The sequence below is a fragment of the Neolamprologus multifasciatus genome, chromosome 6 (genome assembly GCF_963576455.1).
Source record: "Neolamprologus multifasciatus chromosome 6, fNeoMul1.2, whole genome shotgun sequence".
Classification (NCBI taxonomy): Eukaryota; Metazoa; Chordata; class Actinopteri; order Cichliformes; family Cichlidae; genus Neolamprologus; species Neolamprologus multifasciatus.
Window position 1 is genome coordinate 19,354,783 of NC_140444.1, and position 14,270 is coordinate 19,369,052.

General features: G+C 41.6%; 1 protein-coding gene across 1 annotated transcript in view; it reads left to right on the plus strand.

Annotated features, from left to right (window-relative positions):
- The window catches only part of tbc1d1 (TBC1 (tre-2/USP6, BUB2, cdc16) domain family, member 1), a 47,367-nt gene extending 33,306 nt beyond the window's left edge, over positions 1-14,061 (plus strand). The window contains exons 16-23 of the mRNA XM_085162681.1: positions 1,985-2,146; positions 2,862-3,020; positions 5,405-5,505; positions 5,688-5,831; positions 7,923-8,082; positions 9,066-9,235; positions 12,471-12,647; positions 12,741-14,061. Coding sequence (XP_085018807.1) covers positions 1,985-2,146; positions 2,862-3,020; positions 5,405-5,505; positions 5,688-5,831; positions 7,923-8,082; positions 9,066-9,235; positions 12,471-12,647; positions 12,741-12,944 — 1,277 coding nt within the window. The 3' untranslated portion in view covers positions 12,945-14,061. The remainder of the gene's footprint in view (positions 1-1,984; positions 2,147-2,861; positions 3,021-5,404; positions 5,506-5,687; positions 5,832-7,922; positions 8,083-9,065; positions 9,236-12,470; positions 12,648-12,740) is intronic.
- The last annotated feature ends 209 nt before the right edge of the window (positions 14,062-14,270 follow it).

A 14,270-nucleotide genomic window follows, 5' to 3' on the forward strand; every position in this document is an offset into this window, starting at 1 on the left:
GGGACCACAGCCTCACAATTCTGCCCCACGCAGACACTCTGATCACACTACAGACACACACACACACACACACACACCAATCCAAACATTGCCAGCGTGTGGCGGCTTTCTTGGCGCTCTGTAGCTTTATTGTGTTTTAGTCTCCAACAGCGTGCACTCCACCTTTCTGTCCGTTATTTGTCAGGGTGGAGCCCGACTCCGTATCCTCCATTCTATGAGTTTATCTCTCTCGCTGCCGCCTGGTTTGTGGGTCAACTATGAAAACACGCGCGTGCATGTCCATCCATGTGTGCGTATCTTTGTCAGCTCCAGGGTGGGTTATCCTATCCTGTTGTGTTTTATCAAGGGTGGAGTTTTCCGGCGGCAGTGAAAGAGAAAGAAAAGAAAGTAGGAGACAAGGAGAAGGCTAGACAGAGGAAAGAGAAGGAGCACTAGCTGGGCTCCTGCCAGTGTGCCGCTCCTGAGTGACGAGACACTGCTTGCTCTGAACAGATGATAAGACAGACGGCATAGCCACAGCCTCAGCATCTATTCTTACTATGGGTGTGTCAGCTATCTGCTCCGTCCAAGTTTTTTCCCATTATTCTAGATTATGCCTTCCAGGTCATTTCTCTACATTTCTGATTTATGTCCCATAAAAGGTATTCATACAGCTTTTTTTCAGTTTTTTTTTTCCTTAGACCGTTTATTTTGTGAGTTTGAAGCAGCCCTAAAATTACATTTCTTAGTTTGTTAAATAAAATTGTGTTGCTAGTCTTTTTCTTTTTTTCTTTTTTTTTTAAATATTCATTCAGCCTTTTTTCCTCTTACACCTTATTTTCCTAGAGTCCTTTGCAGTGCCGGCTGCGATGGGTGGCCTCCTGTCTCTGTCTCTGTCCTCCTGTAATGATGATATCACTCTCCGAGCGCAGCCAAGCTGCAGCTGGTCACTGGGTGGACACCACATTTGAACGGAAAGGGTGGGGGCGTCCACAGGGGAAGAGGGAGGGGGGGTGGTGGGACTATACAGACATGGGATTGACTGAGAAGAAAAAAGAGAGAAGACATGGGTTTTGGGCTAAGAGATTTGGGGAGGGAGAGAGGAAGGGTGTTGTCATAGAGAGAGGAACAGATGAGGGGTGCTGGGTGTGCCCTCACCTTCTTTGATCACTGGTGTCAACATGTTGCAACGGAATTCAGTTTGTGGGGTTTGTAAACTGTACTAACCTGAAAGTCCAGTGGGAGGTTTTCCTTTACGTCGAACTAAAAAAGACAAACAAAAAAGTTTCATAAATCAAGGGGATGTTGCAATTATGTAAGTCTCCAGTTATTGGTAATTAGAACATGTGTGTCTCCATGTGAAAATCCTCGGGGTATTTTTTGACTGTGGGTCGTAAACAAGAGCCGTGTCTTTCATAGCTTAGAGCAACACTTGAGAATTCCAGCTACAGGATGTTGCAGAGGGTCAGACAGACAGCTGTGGTCTTATGTTCCTTTGAAGGGGTTGCAAAGAAAACACCCATAGAAGCAGATCTAGTGACAGTAAAGTTTCTATAATCAGCATGGTTAACCACAGTAGAGTAAATTGCACTCTGAATGCCATGTAAATGGGACACTTTCCTTAAAGAACCTGTAGAGTCATCAAGCAACTTTTCTTTTTTTTCACTCACTATCACCTGTATCTTATGACCTTTGCAGAGAAGTGTATTAATGCAGTGCAGCTGCATGTTTCTGCTCATCACTTTGCCACAACAAAGAGCGAACGAAAGTCAGGATTAGTAATTTATGAAAGTGCACGGGTGCTATGTGAGACTCATTTTAATACGCAAAACCAAACTGAAATCGATAGCGCATAATTTCGAGAGTTTTGAGCAGCGCACATAATGATGAGATGATGAGCTCAAATAGTTCTCAGAAACCGAGTCCTAACACCTCAGCTCCACCAGCAAACGCACAGTGTTGTTGCTTTTTCTCACATGTGTTGTTTGTGTGTTTGTGTTTGTAGCATCAGAGACCGATCTGCAGAACAAGCGCCTGAAGTTGGATTATGAAGAAATCACTCCGTGTCTGAAGGAGGTCACGCTGGTGTGGGAGAAAATGCTAGGAACTCCTGGGAGGGCAAAGGTCAAATTTGACGCCGAGACCATACATACTGCAGTTGCACAAGGTACATACTTGGCTCTACAAACACATACTCTATATCAGTTCCTCCTGTAAATGTTTATTCTTCTTAAAATCAGCAGAGATTTGCAAATATTGACCAAACCTTAACGCACAAAGCTCCAAAAACTAACTTATTTTCATAACTGTTTTTTTAAAATGTGGCAAAAGCAAGGTGACTGAATTCCATGAGGCATTCTACTCACTGTTTTTGCGCACAGTGAACTCGGTGTCTATTTCCTTTGACATTTTTATCTCTGGTGCGTGTCTCTAATCATCAGGCCTTTTTGTTCTGTCCATTTTCTAGTATCAGCATGTTCTGCACCGTGGACAGGAAGGTTATCTACTGTGCACACGGCCTCGAACAACGAGTCCAACACACGTATTTACACACAGAAAGGTCACCATATAACAAATAGCAGTCTGAGAACGTGGTGAATTAGGGATACAAGCTGGATAATCCATCTGAGAGGAAGCTGAGAGTAATTTTACATGCAAGAAGCGGGCAAACAGTGATTGAACGATGCTCGAGATATTAGTAGATTGAAGTTATGATTGAGACAACTTATGTTACTAAGTTCTACAGGCATGTACAAATAGTTAATAACTCAAGAAGGGTAGAAATCCCTTTGGACATGGCTGACGCGTTTCACTCAACATGGTAGTGTTCTGTCCCACGTTTGTCCTTATCACCCTCTCCTTCCTTTATCATTGTCTGGCAGGTGTCCCAAGGCAGCACAGAGGAGAGATCTGGAAGTTTCTCGCCGAACAGTACCGGCTCACACAGACAGTCCCTTCCCGGCCCCCTTCTAATCACACTCCATACAAAGAGCTGCTGAAACAACTCACCTCACAGCAACATGCCATCCTCATCGACCTGGGTAATGCATCCACAGTTAACATGCAGGGTTAAACTGCGTGTGGGTTATCTAAATGTGCCTGGTACATTCGCTTACCCATGTCATCAATGTCACAAAAGTGATTTTTAACAATGTGTATATTTTACAAATCACAGTCTAATTCAAAACAGTAAATAAATAAATACATTTTATGTCATCAGTTAAGTCTAATAACTTTAGTCTAATTGCAGCCATTGTATGCATAAAATGCCTACACACTTTCTTTTACAGCTAAATGTAAGTTGGTTGTTTCTTTAAATAATATATTTTCTCTAAATGCTATGTATGCCACAAACACTGTCAACACATTATTAATCCCATTTGAACCCCTGATTACCACTGGTGATTGTTGGCCTGCAGGCTGCCTGTTGAAGAACCTGTAATTTAAAAAAACAAAAAAAAACAAACCTCTTGAGCTAAACTTGATTGTTATCTCCATTGCCTTTTTTTCTGTTCTTATTTATGCCCTTCTGCTACGTTTGGATGACTCCCTGACAGTCACACTTATACCACTTGCAGAATAACCCTGGCAGTTTCTTCATGACCTTGGACTGATCCTTTAACATTGAAGCCCAATCAGGAGCATCGTTTGTGTTTTTGTGTTTTTTTGTTTAGACAGTCAGTGTCAAGTTCTACTGGAATGACCCAGAGGCGTCTCAGGTTGAACGTGCAGCACAAACTGTCAAAAGTGTGTATCACAGATTTGCCCCTTCAGGTGTTCAGAATGAGACTTTCGAAGAGTAAGCCAAACATAACAAGAGCAAGCTGAAAGGCTATAAGGACAATGCCTTTAATGGTTTAAGAGCCATATTTACTTAGAAAGTAAAGTGTCTGATTCTTTGTCGTCATACCCTGTACATCTATAACCTTTAATATAGGTGCAACAGCTGATTGTGAGCACAGGAGCTTCTCTAATCCTTTTGTTTGGCGCTTCAGTCAGCATGCATACCAAGCATAATCACTCATTTGTAGCTACAGTGCATAAAGGAAAAGAAAACATAAGATTTTAGTAGAACTGTTGCTTTTAAATAATCAATTTGTCAGTCTCTTTGTGTGACGTGTGTGATGTTTATAAATTCACGTAGCCAAACACCTCATTGTTCCCACTTGTTTATGGTCATTCCTTGACAAGTACTGTGAAAAATGTAAATTTCCTTCTGCGCGATACCAAGAAGTCAAACGTACGTAGCAAACGCCACATAAACTGCATATATTCTTTTGTATTTGTCAAACCTCATTTTAACACTTTCTCCCTTAAATGCTCCCAACACCTCCCACCCAAAAACCCACATACACTCACTACCTACACCCCACCCATATAACACCCACATATATACATAGACACATCCACCCACAGATCTATCCCTGTAGTGCTTCCCCTCCCTCAGTTTTTGCTTTTGACCCTGTGTTTTTCATGTTATTTACTCGACATCTAATAGGGCAGGGACAGCTGTAACGGCGTACACATACAAACTGGCGGTTTGCATACATGGTCTAATATAAAGGTGTTATATGCAGTGTGATAAACACACAGTGTTTGTCACACTGGAGCTACAAAAAAAGAATGCAGGTAGAAGATTTATGGCAGCTCAAGGCTATTTCCTTCACATAAACAAGCAAAAGAGGAATTTATTTTTTAGGATGTAGGTGTGTAACACATCGCATTCCCACACCTTTTATGTAGCAGAATAGAAACACTTTCCTCCAGGCAGGGGAGGGAGTCATGACATTATGTTCACCAGCTTAAATCCCCCACGCACATTCCTTTAATATACACTCACACGGTTTTCATTCTGTTCTCTAAAACCTCACATCACTAACTGTAAATCAAGTCCTCAGTCCCCTGACACACACCTGCCAATTACTAGTCTGTCCTTCCTTAGAGTGCTTTTTTGTTTTGTTTTTAAATGGAGTACATTCCTTATTGTCATTTTTGAAACATACACCTCTAATCCACTAATGCACGTTAAGCCTCTGAAGCATTTTTCTCTTTAAAAAGCTGCAATCATCTGTGCGCTTCTCAAGAACCTGTTTGTAAGCGTGTTTGCTCCAAAAGAGTACATGCATGCAGCTGCACTGAGCTCCTTTTTAACGGCAACAGCAAAGTGAGAAGTTCTGCGTCCACAGCGAAGTTCAGCGATGTATGTGCTTTGTTCAAAAACATGGACACACCCAGATGCGGCTGAATAGAATAGAGCGAATTAAAATAAACCATGAGAAGAAAATGTTACACTTCTAAAGCTGTGTCAGTGTTGTTTTCGACTGCATATCTGGTGCATCAGATAGATGCTTCGTTTGAAATGATATTTAATGCAAAATACGGACGTTGCTGAGAGATAATATGCCGCTCCGCTCTTCTCTTCCAGGTCGTACTTTTCCCACACATCCATATTTCCAAGCCCAGCTGGGGGCAGGACAGCTGTCTCTCTATAATATCCTGAAAGCCTACTCACTGCTTGACCCTGAGGTATCATTGAATTCTGTTTTTGCTTTATTTCTGCCTTTCTCCTCTTTCATTCTGCATGTTTCCTTTGATATTCAGTGGAAAAAAGGAAGAAAAAAAAGCCAGCTGTTACCTGTCTTTTAGACTTGAGAGAGTTTCCCTCCCCTGTGTTGTCGGCATCAAGTTTGTGGTTGTCGTTTTTGTAGGTTGGATACTGCCAGGGCCTGTCCTTCATCGCTGGAGTGCTGCTTTTACACATGGGGGAAGAAGACGCCTTCAACATGCTCAAATTTCTAATGTACGATGCTGGGCTCCGCAAACAGTACAGGCCTGACATGATTATCCTGCAGGTACAGTGTTCACCCACACAATATTCTCTTGTCAGTGTCCCCAAACAACTTAATCTACATTATGTTTCCCTTTCTTAAATACTTGAATCACATGAGCAAAGCCCTCCAGTTCCAGAGGTTACGTAGTTGAGTAATGTCACTAACTCACATTTTCTGGAATTTGATGCTTCTTATTCCCCTTTTTTTTGTTTTTAGATGACACGTCTGCTTCCGTTTTCGTTTTCAAACAAAAACAGTGAATTAATGGCCTCTAGAGCATTGGTGAGGTTGAGAGATGGTCTTAGTGCTTGGCATTGGAATTTAGTTGCATTAGTACTCGCCACACAGTTGGTAAATAGTGCTCGTGTTACAGATAACTACGTCATTGGTTTTGAATTCCAGTGTGGGATTGAATTTCATCTTTTGATAGAACTAGAACCAAAAGAGCTACATACTATGGTTAAATGCTAAGCAACCTTGTTATTGTGCTAAACATCATGTGTTTTGTTCCTGAATTCAAGCGCAGGTCACGTAACAAGCTTGTGAGCTAATCCAGGGAGTCCTGGAAGGTAAAACACCAGTCCAGCATGCAGCATACTCCACAATAATATTGCACAAGACTGTTGCTTTTTCTCAAGCTTCAAACTATGAATACAAACAAACAGTGCTGTTACGATCTTGGTGCTCGTGATCCTTAATCAAAAACTTCAAAAGATCCTTGACAGCGTTCCACTTTGTGACAGCGTTCCACTTTGTGAACGTTATACACACCTTTTGTGAAGAATCCCTCATCTTACTTTGCCGCTAGAATGAAAGTGAACAAAACCAGATAATAACTCATCAATCGTTTTGTAATTTTTGAGGTCAAAATGAGAAATTCTATATTGTCAAAGCAAATATGAGGAGGATGCGGGATGAGGCAGGTTGTCTGCTGTGGTGACCCCAAGAGCAGCTGAAAGAATTCCTGGCGAGTCTGGTTCTTCCACACAAACTGTGCCAAACGGGACAATCTGCTGTTAATCAAAGTGATTACAAGCTTTTACGGCAGCACCATGTAGCTCTTTGTGACCAATTTCACTCAGCGGCAACCAGCAGCTACTCACCAGCTGGTTGAGGTAGACAAATTTTTCCCTTGTGGTCCGTGGTGGCCACGGGATCACTATGTTCTAGGTCTGTGTGACTGATTTCATAGTAATTGCAAGGAACCTCATGTAACTGGTTGCATACTCATTTTCATCCAGGAATAGTGGTTGCCAAGCTGTCAACAACTGGCCTTTGTGGCTGAGGCCTAACCTGAAAGTTCTGTGAGGTGCTTAAAAGTTTTTCCCATCCTTGTGTACAAACACTCATATGGCTAACCCCGATCATAAATAACGTGAAATTTAATTAAAGATGGTTTTAAAAATAAACTGTGTTGTTCTCTTCGAGTGTTAAGTGACGATAATACACAGTGAGGCAGCAGCATATACTTAAATGACATCTGCATAATCCAATACTGGTAAAAAGGCCATTTGCCATAGTGTACCCTTACTAGTTTAAGATTCACTGTTGTCAGCATTCCAGTTTAACATTAATCTAATCAAAACTTATTTCTTATACCACTTTAAATGAGGCACCTTCAGTAAACTTGGTGTGGATGTGATCTACCACAGATAACGTTGGAGTTGCTCTGTAGAAAGACAAATTGATATGACCTCACCGCAGCACTTTGTATGAGGGAGTTAGGAAAGTATTCACATTTAGTGCAATACTCTATACTTTGCTATTGTGAATGAACTGAGTTGCTCATTAATGATAAGTGAAAAATTGCTTAAAAAAATAATTGTCATACTGCACAGGAAGCCCTCGTTTTACCCTCCAAGGAGGTGATCTCATAATAAGGTGTTGTGTTATTGGTCCATTCTTAAACTTGTGTTTGCATCATAAACTTAAGGGGGAAAAAAATCTTTCCATTTTTTACCAAGACGTTTGTCTTCCTGAATACTCTCTATTAAAATCCTACAAATGTTCATGTACAACAGATCCAGCTTTTAAAGCATGTGTGAAATAATAAAAGCCCCTCATACAAAGTCATGTTACACCTTTAAAATGAAGTGCTGTTGCTCCTCTCAGATCCAGATGTACCAGCTGTCGCGGCTGCTTCATGACTATCACAGGGATCTTTACAGCCACCTGGAGCAGCAGGAGATCGGGCCCAGCTTATATGCCACCCCCTGGTTCCTCACGGTCTTCGCCTCACACTTTCCCCTCGGGTTTGTGGCCAGAGTTTTTGGTAAGCTTTGAAGGCTTTCTATTTCTGCACAGTGGATTTGGTGGGTCGCCATGTTGTTTCTTCTTCCTGATAGAAGCACAGCAGTATTGACGCATGACAGGAAAAAGGATGACGGGGCGTTTACAGTGATGTTTAGTTATCTCTACTCCCTAGGTAACTCGTCTAATTAGATCTTGAACCCAAAATGCTGAAAGGAAATTGTCAGAGCTAAATGAAATTTTAGTAACTGATTGAAGATAAGTAGTACTATAATCCTGACAGTTTGGTGAAGGAGATGGGGAGGGTCATGTGCACACTGAGACTCTTATAAGTCAGTTACAGTTACTGTTTATCTGTTAAGTGACCTTTTCCTCATTTGTGTAAATGCCATCACGCCCACAGAGGGTATATGTTCTCTGCAGTTGCCTTTCTCTGTACCTCATTCCTTCCGCACTTTTGTTTTCACGCCTAATTTCTTACACAGTACTCAGTCACTGAACCAGACTCACTGGCTCCTTGTGCTCATCTGAGCATAACACTTCGTTTGTGTGTGTGTTGACATGCACGAGCGTGCGTGTGTTGCGCTTAGCGGCCATCACATTTGCACTGTCAGGTCTTTGATATCATCTGTGGGGCCCACACCTCTGCTGCCATTCCTTAATCTTCTGTATGATCTCATGCAATCCTGCCTAACCCTTACCACACCCTGATGTATTCAGAGTATACACACAAATGCTCTCTGGCTCTGCAGATTCACAATGGCCTACATTTGTTTGCTTAAACGTTTTCTGCTGACGTCAAATCATTCTTCCCATTAATGAGCCTTTAAGTTGCCATTAAACAGGGTAAGCTCTGCTGTCAGCACATGTCAGTATTGATTTTTACAATATGTAATTTAAGAGTGCCGTCACACTAGAGCCTTTTCCAGCCTCCTTTCCCTTTGTTTTCTGGGTTTTTTCCCCGTTTGCCTCTGTAACTTATCCTTCCTTTTTGTCCTCTGTCAGATATGTTGTTCCTGCAGGGGTCAGAGGTCATCTTCAAGGTGGCCTTAAGCCTGCTGGGGAGCCACAAGCCTCTTATCCTGCAGCACGACAGCTTGGAGTCTATTGTGGATTTCATCAAGACCATGCTACCCAACCTGGGCCTCGTACAGATGGAGAAAACCATCAACCAGGTTAGACAAGAAGACAAAGTTGTTTAGTAATGTGTAACTACTCATTGTAACACTGGAGTACAGAAATCTATTTATTTACTTTTTATCAGTGTGATCTTATGTATTGAGTTTTGGGAGTTATAGAAAGGTTATGAGCCATCGTCCTATTGAGATAATTGAGTCATTGCTGAACAATTGGTCTGGTTGGATGTAGGATAGTGAGAAAGACTTTCTCTGTGAATTCCTAAAGAAATATCTGTTCACAATATACGTGTGTACTTTCATTTTAAAGAGCAAGTGATGCATAACTATTCTAGATAAATGTTAGTCAGCGGTAAAAAGTAACTTCTTTTTTTTTTCCAGTGTTTTCTATCAGACTCTTGATATTTGGTCTTTTCTATGGTTGAAAATAGGGCTGGGCTATATCATGCCGTTCACGGTAATACCGGTGTAATGTTGGGCAACGATAAGAAAATGAAATATCGCGATAGAATATGGGTTAAACGCGCATGCGCAGTGCCTTTGTTTACATACGCCCATGGCGGCGACGCAGAATGAGAAGAGCGAAAGTGGATCGTTAAATGAAACGGATGAACCAGAACTGGTTTGTAAAAATGCTGCAACTTCAGTGGTGTGGAACTGGTTTAGCTTTCGTCCGTCAGATATACAACAAAGCACTATCTTTGGTAGTGCATGCTAGCGGGCCGTCGTTATTACTGTGTTTTTTGGAAAATACGGCACACTTAAAATCTATTTTTTATTTTTCTGAAAATCGACAGTGCCCCTTATAATCCCGTGTGCCTTATGTATGAATTCTGGTTGTGTTTACTGACCTGGAAACAATTTTATGTCGTACACGGCGCTTGAAAATCTGTCAAATGTTTCAGTACGACTTTGCTAAGATACGAAGCCGCACCGCTTGATGGATTGTCGGAGCATTACGGCTATCGTAGGCAGGCGCCTTGCGGAGTGATACGTACTGTGCTTCAACATAATATTACCTCATTATGTGTGTATAACCTCTTTTTAAGCTTTGTGGATATTATACAGGGTTATGCTGAGGATATGTTTCCACTGGAAATGCCTTTTGGTTAAACTGTCAGCAAGGATTTTGCACTGTTACATTTTTATATAACTTTAATGCACTTAAAAAAGCTGCTTGTTTAAGTGAAAATACATTGATGGTTGGTTTTTGTTTTTGTTTTTTTTGCACTAATAAAGTTGAGGAGTTGTAAAGTATTTTGTCTAGTGTCAATTATATCATCAGTTATATCGTTATCGCAAATTTTCGAATGTATATCATGATAAATATTTTTGGTCATATCGCCCTGCTCTAGTTGAAAATGCAGAAACGCTGATTCTACAACAACCGGTGTGACAAAAATACTGATCTTTTGCACAATTTGATGCCTTTATAACACAAACATTCTGTTTAAAATGATCTGAACTTCGTATGTGAAAACAGAGGAATGCCTGTTACTTCCTGTGTGACCTAATGCTACAGATTTTTGCAGCTTTCAGTTTTCTTTCTAAGATCTATATTTGACATATGGTTAAAATCAGCTCGTCTTCAATCCAAAGTTTTAACAGATAAAACTGAGGAGGTGGAGAAGATTTATATAATTAAAAAAAACGTTTTCATTTATCTCCATAATTCTCTTCGTAACATCTTTGATCCGTTGCTCATACCGAGGCTGCTGGCTTGTGGCTGGCTCTGAGCTCTGGATAGCTTTAGCTTTAGCCAGTTTGCCTTTGTTTGTCTTTGAAATGTCCTCCATGTTCAGCTGTGAGGTTTGTTAGAAAAGATTTCCTGGTGGTCCTCCTGCAGTTTATTTTGGCAACTTTGTGCCTTTACTCACACTCGTACCAGACATCGTTCACACGATAACCAGCACCGAGCTCATCAGATTAGCTGTTGTAAAACTGGACGTTCTTTTCTTGTCTGTTGTTGTTGTTGCTCTAAATTAGCTCACGAAACTATTAAAACATTTTTACTAAGTTTACGGAACAGATGTGTTTCATTTTGAGATCTGGTTTTACAACTCGCAGCAGTTAAAGGAGACAATTTAATGGCTTCACAATGAGACAAAGGAGAATGATATCCTGCTTGAGTGACAGAGGCTATCAGGGCGAGCCACACCCTGCCTTTACAGTGATGAGAACAGCTGATGAGTGGAGTGTGTGTGAAGTTATGTAAATTTTACCTCATGCGTCACCATTTGGAAAAAATACCACGTCAGTAAGATGGGCCTCTCACGCTGATCAACTCGAGTGGGTAAAATCTCATAGTCTTGGTCAGGTTTCACTTTTTAGTGTAATTTATGGTTGTCATGAGAAAATGTTAACCATTAAGGTGCGCGGTAATGTGGCTGTCAGCTATCACAGATGACACCGAGCTAATAACTCATGGTAAGCTATACTTTAGAAGGTACGCGCTTATCTTATAATTTCTATGAGATACTTTCCCTCCAGTGCCACTTTTTCATATCGGATTGTGTATATGTTAAATGTGTTATGACTCACAGTTTCATCTGAGAAAAAAAGAAAAGTGGGAGTGAACATACTGGATGTGTGGAGACTCCAGGTCAGTTTATTGTTTTGTAATGCCGAAATGTGAAAAATTCTTTGGTCTGGACAACAGCAGCCTGCTCAGTGTGTGTAATGTGTTGACATTGTAGAGTAAACATCCCCAGTTTCACACGAGGCTTTGTTCCCAGTTTTGACCACCATTGCTGTGAGTAATGATAATGTAATTTTGCTGAGAAACACAAAGTGCCCTCAGTGAAATAAAGGGAATACACGTGAGCAAAAACCTATTTTTTTAAAGTTAAATATATAGATATCTATGAGAAATCTCAGTTGATGAGCAGCTCTAAACCGAATGTGTTTGAAGTCTTGTTGAATTGTGTGATTGTGCGGCTGCTTTTGTTTACTGCCTCCAAGTGTTGTCTCTGGTGAAAACAATTAGGAATAACGACCGAGCTGCAATAATGAGAGCCGAGTTATAAACAGCAGTGCTAAACTTGTGGAGTACTTTGAGTTTCCATTATTACTCAGTTTAATAGTTACAAAGCCAAAGCAAGTCAAATCAGTAAAAATAACAATTAAACCCACTTCTAACCTGGTCATATTCCTTTTATATCATGCTCACATACATTCTTTTATAATGGTATGACACGATGGAAACACGATTCTTCTGTTTCCAAGCAGTTCAAATGTTCACCCAGCTGAGAGTTATTAAATGCCTCTGCTTCAGGTTTGTGAGATGGATGTGTCCAAGCAGCTCCAAGCCTATGAGGTGGAGTACCATGTGTTGCAGGATGAGCTGCTGGACACGCCCCCGACCCTCAACCAGCACCAGCGAGCTGCGCAGCTGGAGAGGACCAATCAGAGCCTGCGACAGCAGAACCTCGACCTGCTCGAGGAGCTGCAGGTACGCGCACACACGCTTGCACAAAAGAAGAAAAGCTGCTTTTGCCCGTTCTTTGTTCCATTAGGTCACCGCTCCCTCGCTGTTCTCACCCAGGTGTCCCACGCTCGAGTGTGCAACCTGGAGAGTCGAGTGGAGGCTTTGGCCCAGGTAGAGGGGCAGCTGAAGGAGCAGGTTTCTGCACTGGAGGAGGAGAAGAAGCAGCTGCTGAACACCATCACACACCTCCAGGGCCTCCTCACCAGCCTCGGGATAAACGCCAACCCCGACGGACAGGCGCTGCCTTCACTGTCCGTCTGACAGACAGTCACAACAGCATCAAAGCTGGAGGGCAGAGAGCAGCACGATAGCAGGACTGTTGACTCGCTGCTTCACCTGCTGGCGAGGGTCGATGAATGAGTCTCTGCCTCGATCCTGCCGCCTCTGGAATGTTTTAATAATGATGATGATGATGATAAGAGGACAGATGAAATAGTGGCAGAAATGGGATTGAGGTTGAAGGATAGTACTCTCTTCCTGTGCTCTAATAAATGAACATAAATAATCCCCAAAGATGGCGCTGACTGTACCGTCGGGCCTCGGCTGTTAAAATACTTTTGCACCTGTGTGTGTGTGTGTGTGTGTGTGTGTGTGTGTGTGTGTGATAAATGGAGTTTGTTTGTATTTTTGGATGCAGCAAAAAATGTACAGCAAGCTTGTAGAACAAAGACTCCATTCTGCAGTATTCAGAGCACTGTTACAAATATCACAATAATTAAGAAACACAAGTTCCTCCCAAAGAAAATGAGATCGTAAGAAGGAGGTGAGATGAAGGGATGGGTGAAGAAATAAACAGCAGCAAAATGTTTTATAACATCGGCTAAATGATGATGAGATCAGGGGTGAACTATTTTTGATTCTTCCTAGGCTTTCCTGGCCCTGCGCAATTTGAACTTGAACTTCATTTAAGTTACAGCAGCTTCCAGGAAAAGCAACACAATAAATCCAGTTCATTTCACATCCTGTTGTTTCACCTCTAAACACACGTCAATTCATCGACATTGATGGGAAAAATCTGAAAGCTTAGCCGTGCCGCTCCAGCGAGGGGAAGTCCACACATTTACTGAGGAGCTACTCAAAATTACGGCAAAAGACGCTAACTTTAAAGAGGAAAACTTCTGCTGTTGAGACAATCTGTCACCCGTAAATCATTTACTGTATGCAACATACTGAATTCTTCAGCCCGAGCTGCAGCTTGGTGTGCCTGTACGTGGGTGTTTGAATGTTACTGCGTGTCAATGTTCTCACTGATTGCAACAAACCTGTCGGTTTACACTGTAAAGATATTTTTCTTTTACCCCTGACTCTCTTTGCACATTTTCTCTTTTACTATGATTATTGCTACTCTGTACTTTAAAATACATTTCATATTCTTCCAGCATGTCTGAAGCCAGCTCTCTTTGTGTGTGTGTGTGTGAGTGTGTTGCACTCCAGAACAACATGTGTCGGATGTATAGATTCTTCCACCTCCTGTCTAAACATGTCAGTCATTTTTGAATACCGATTTAAGGTTTCCAGTATATAGACGTGCGCTGTACACCGTACTTAAAACACAGACATGTATTTGTTAACAGGAACTCCTCCTGA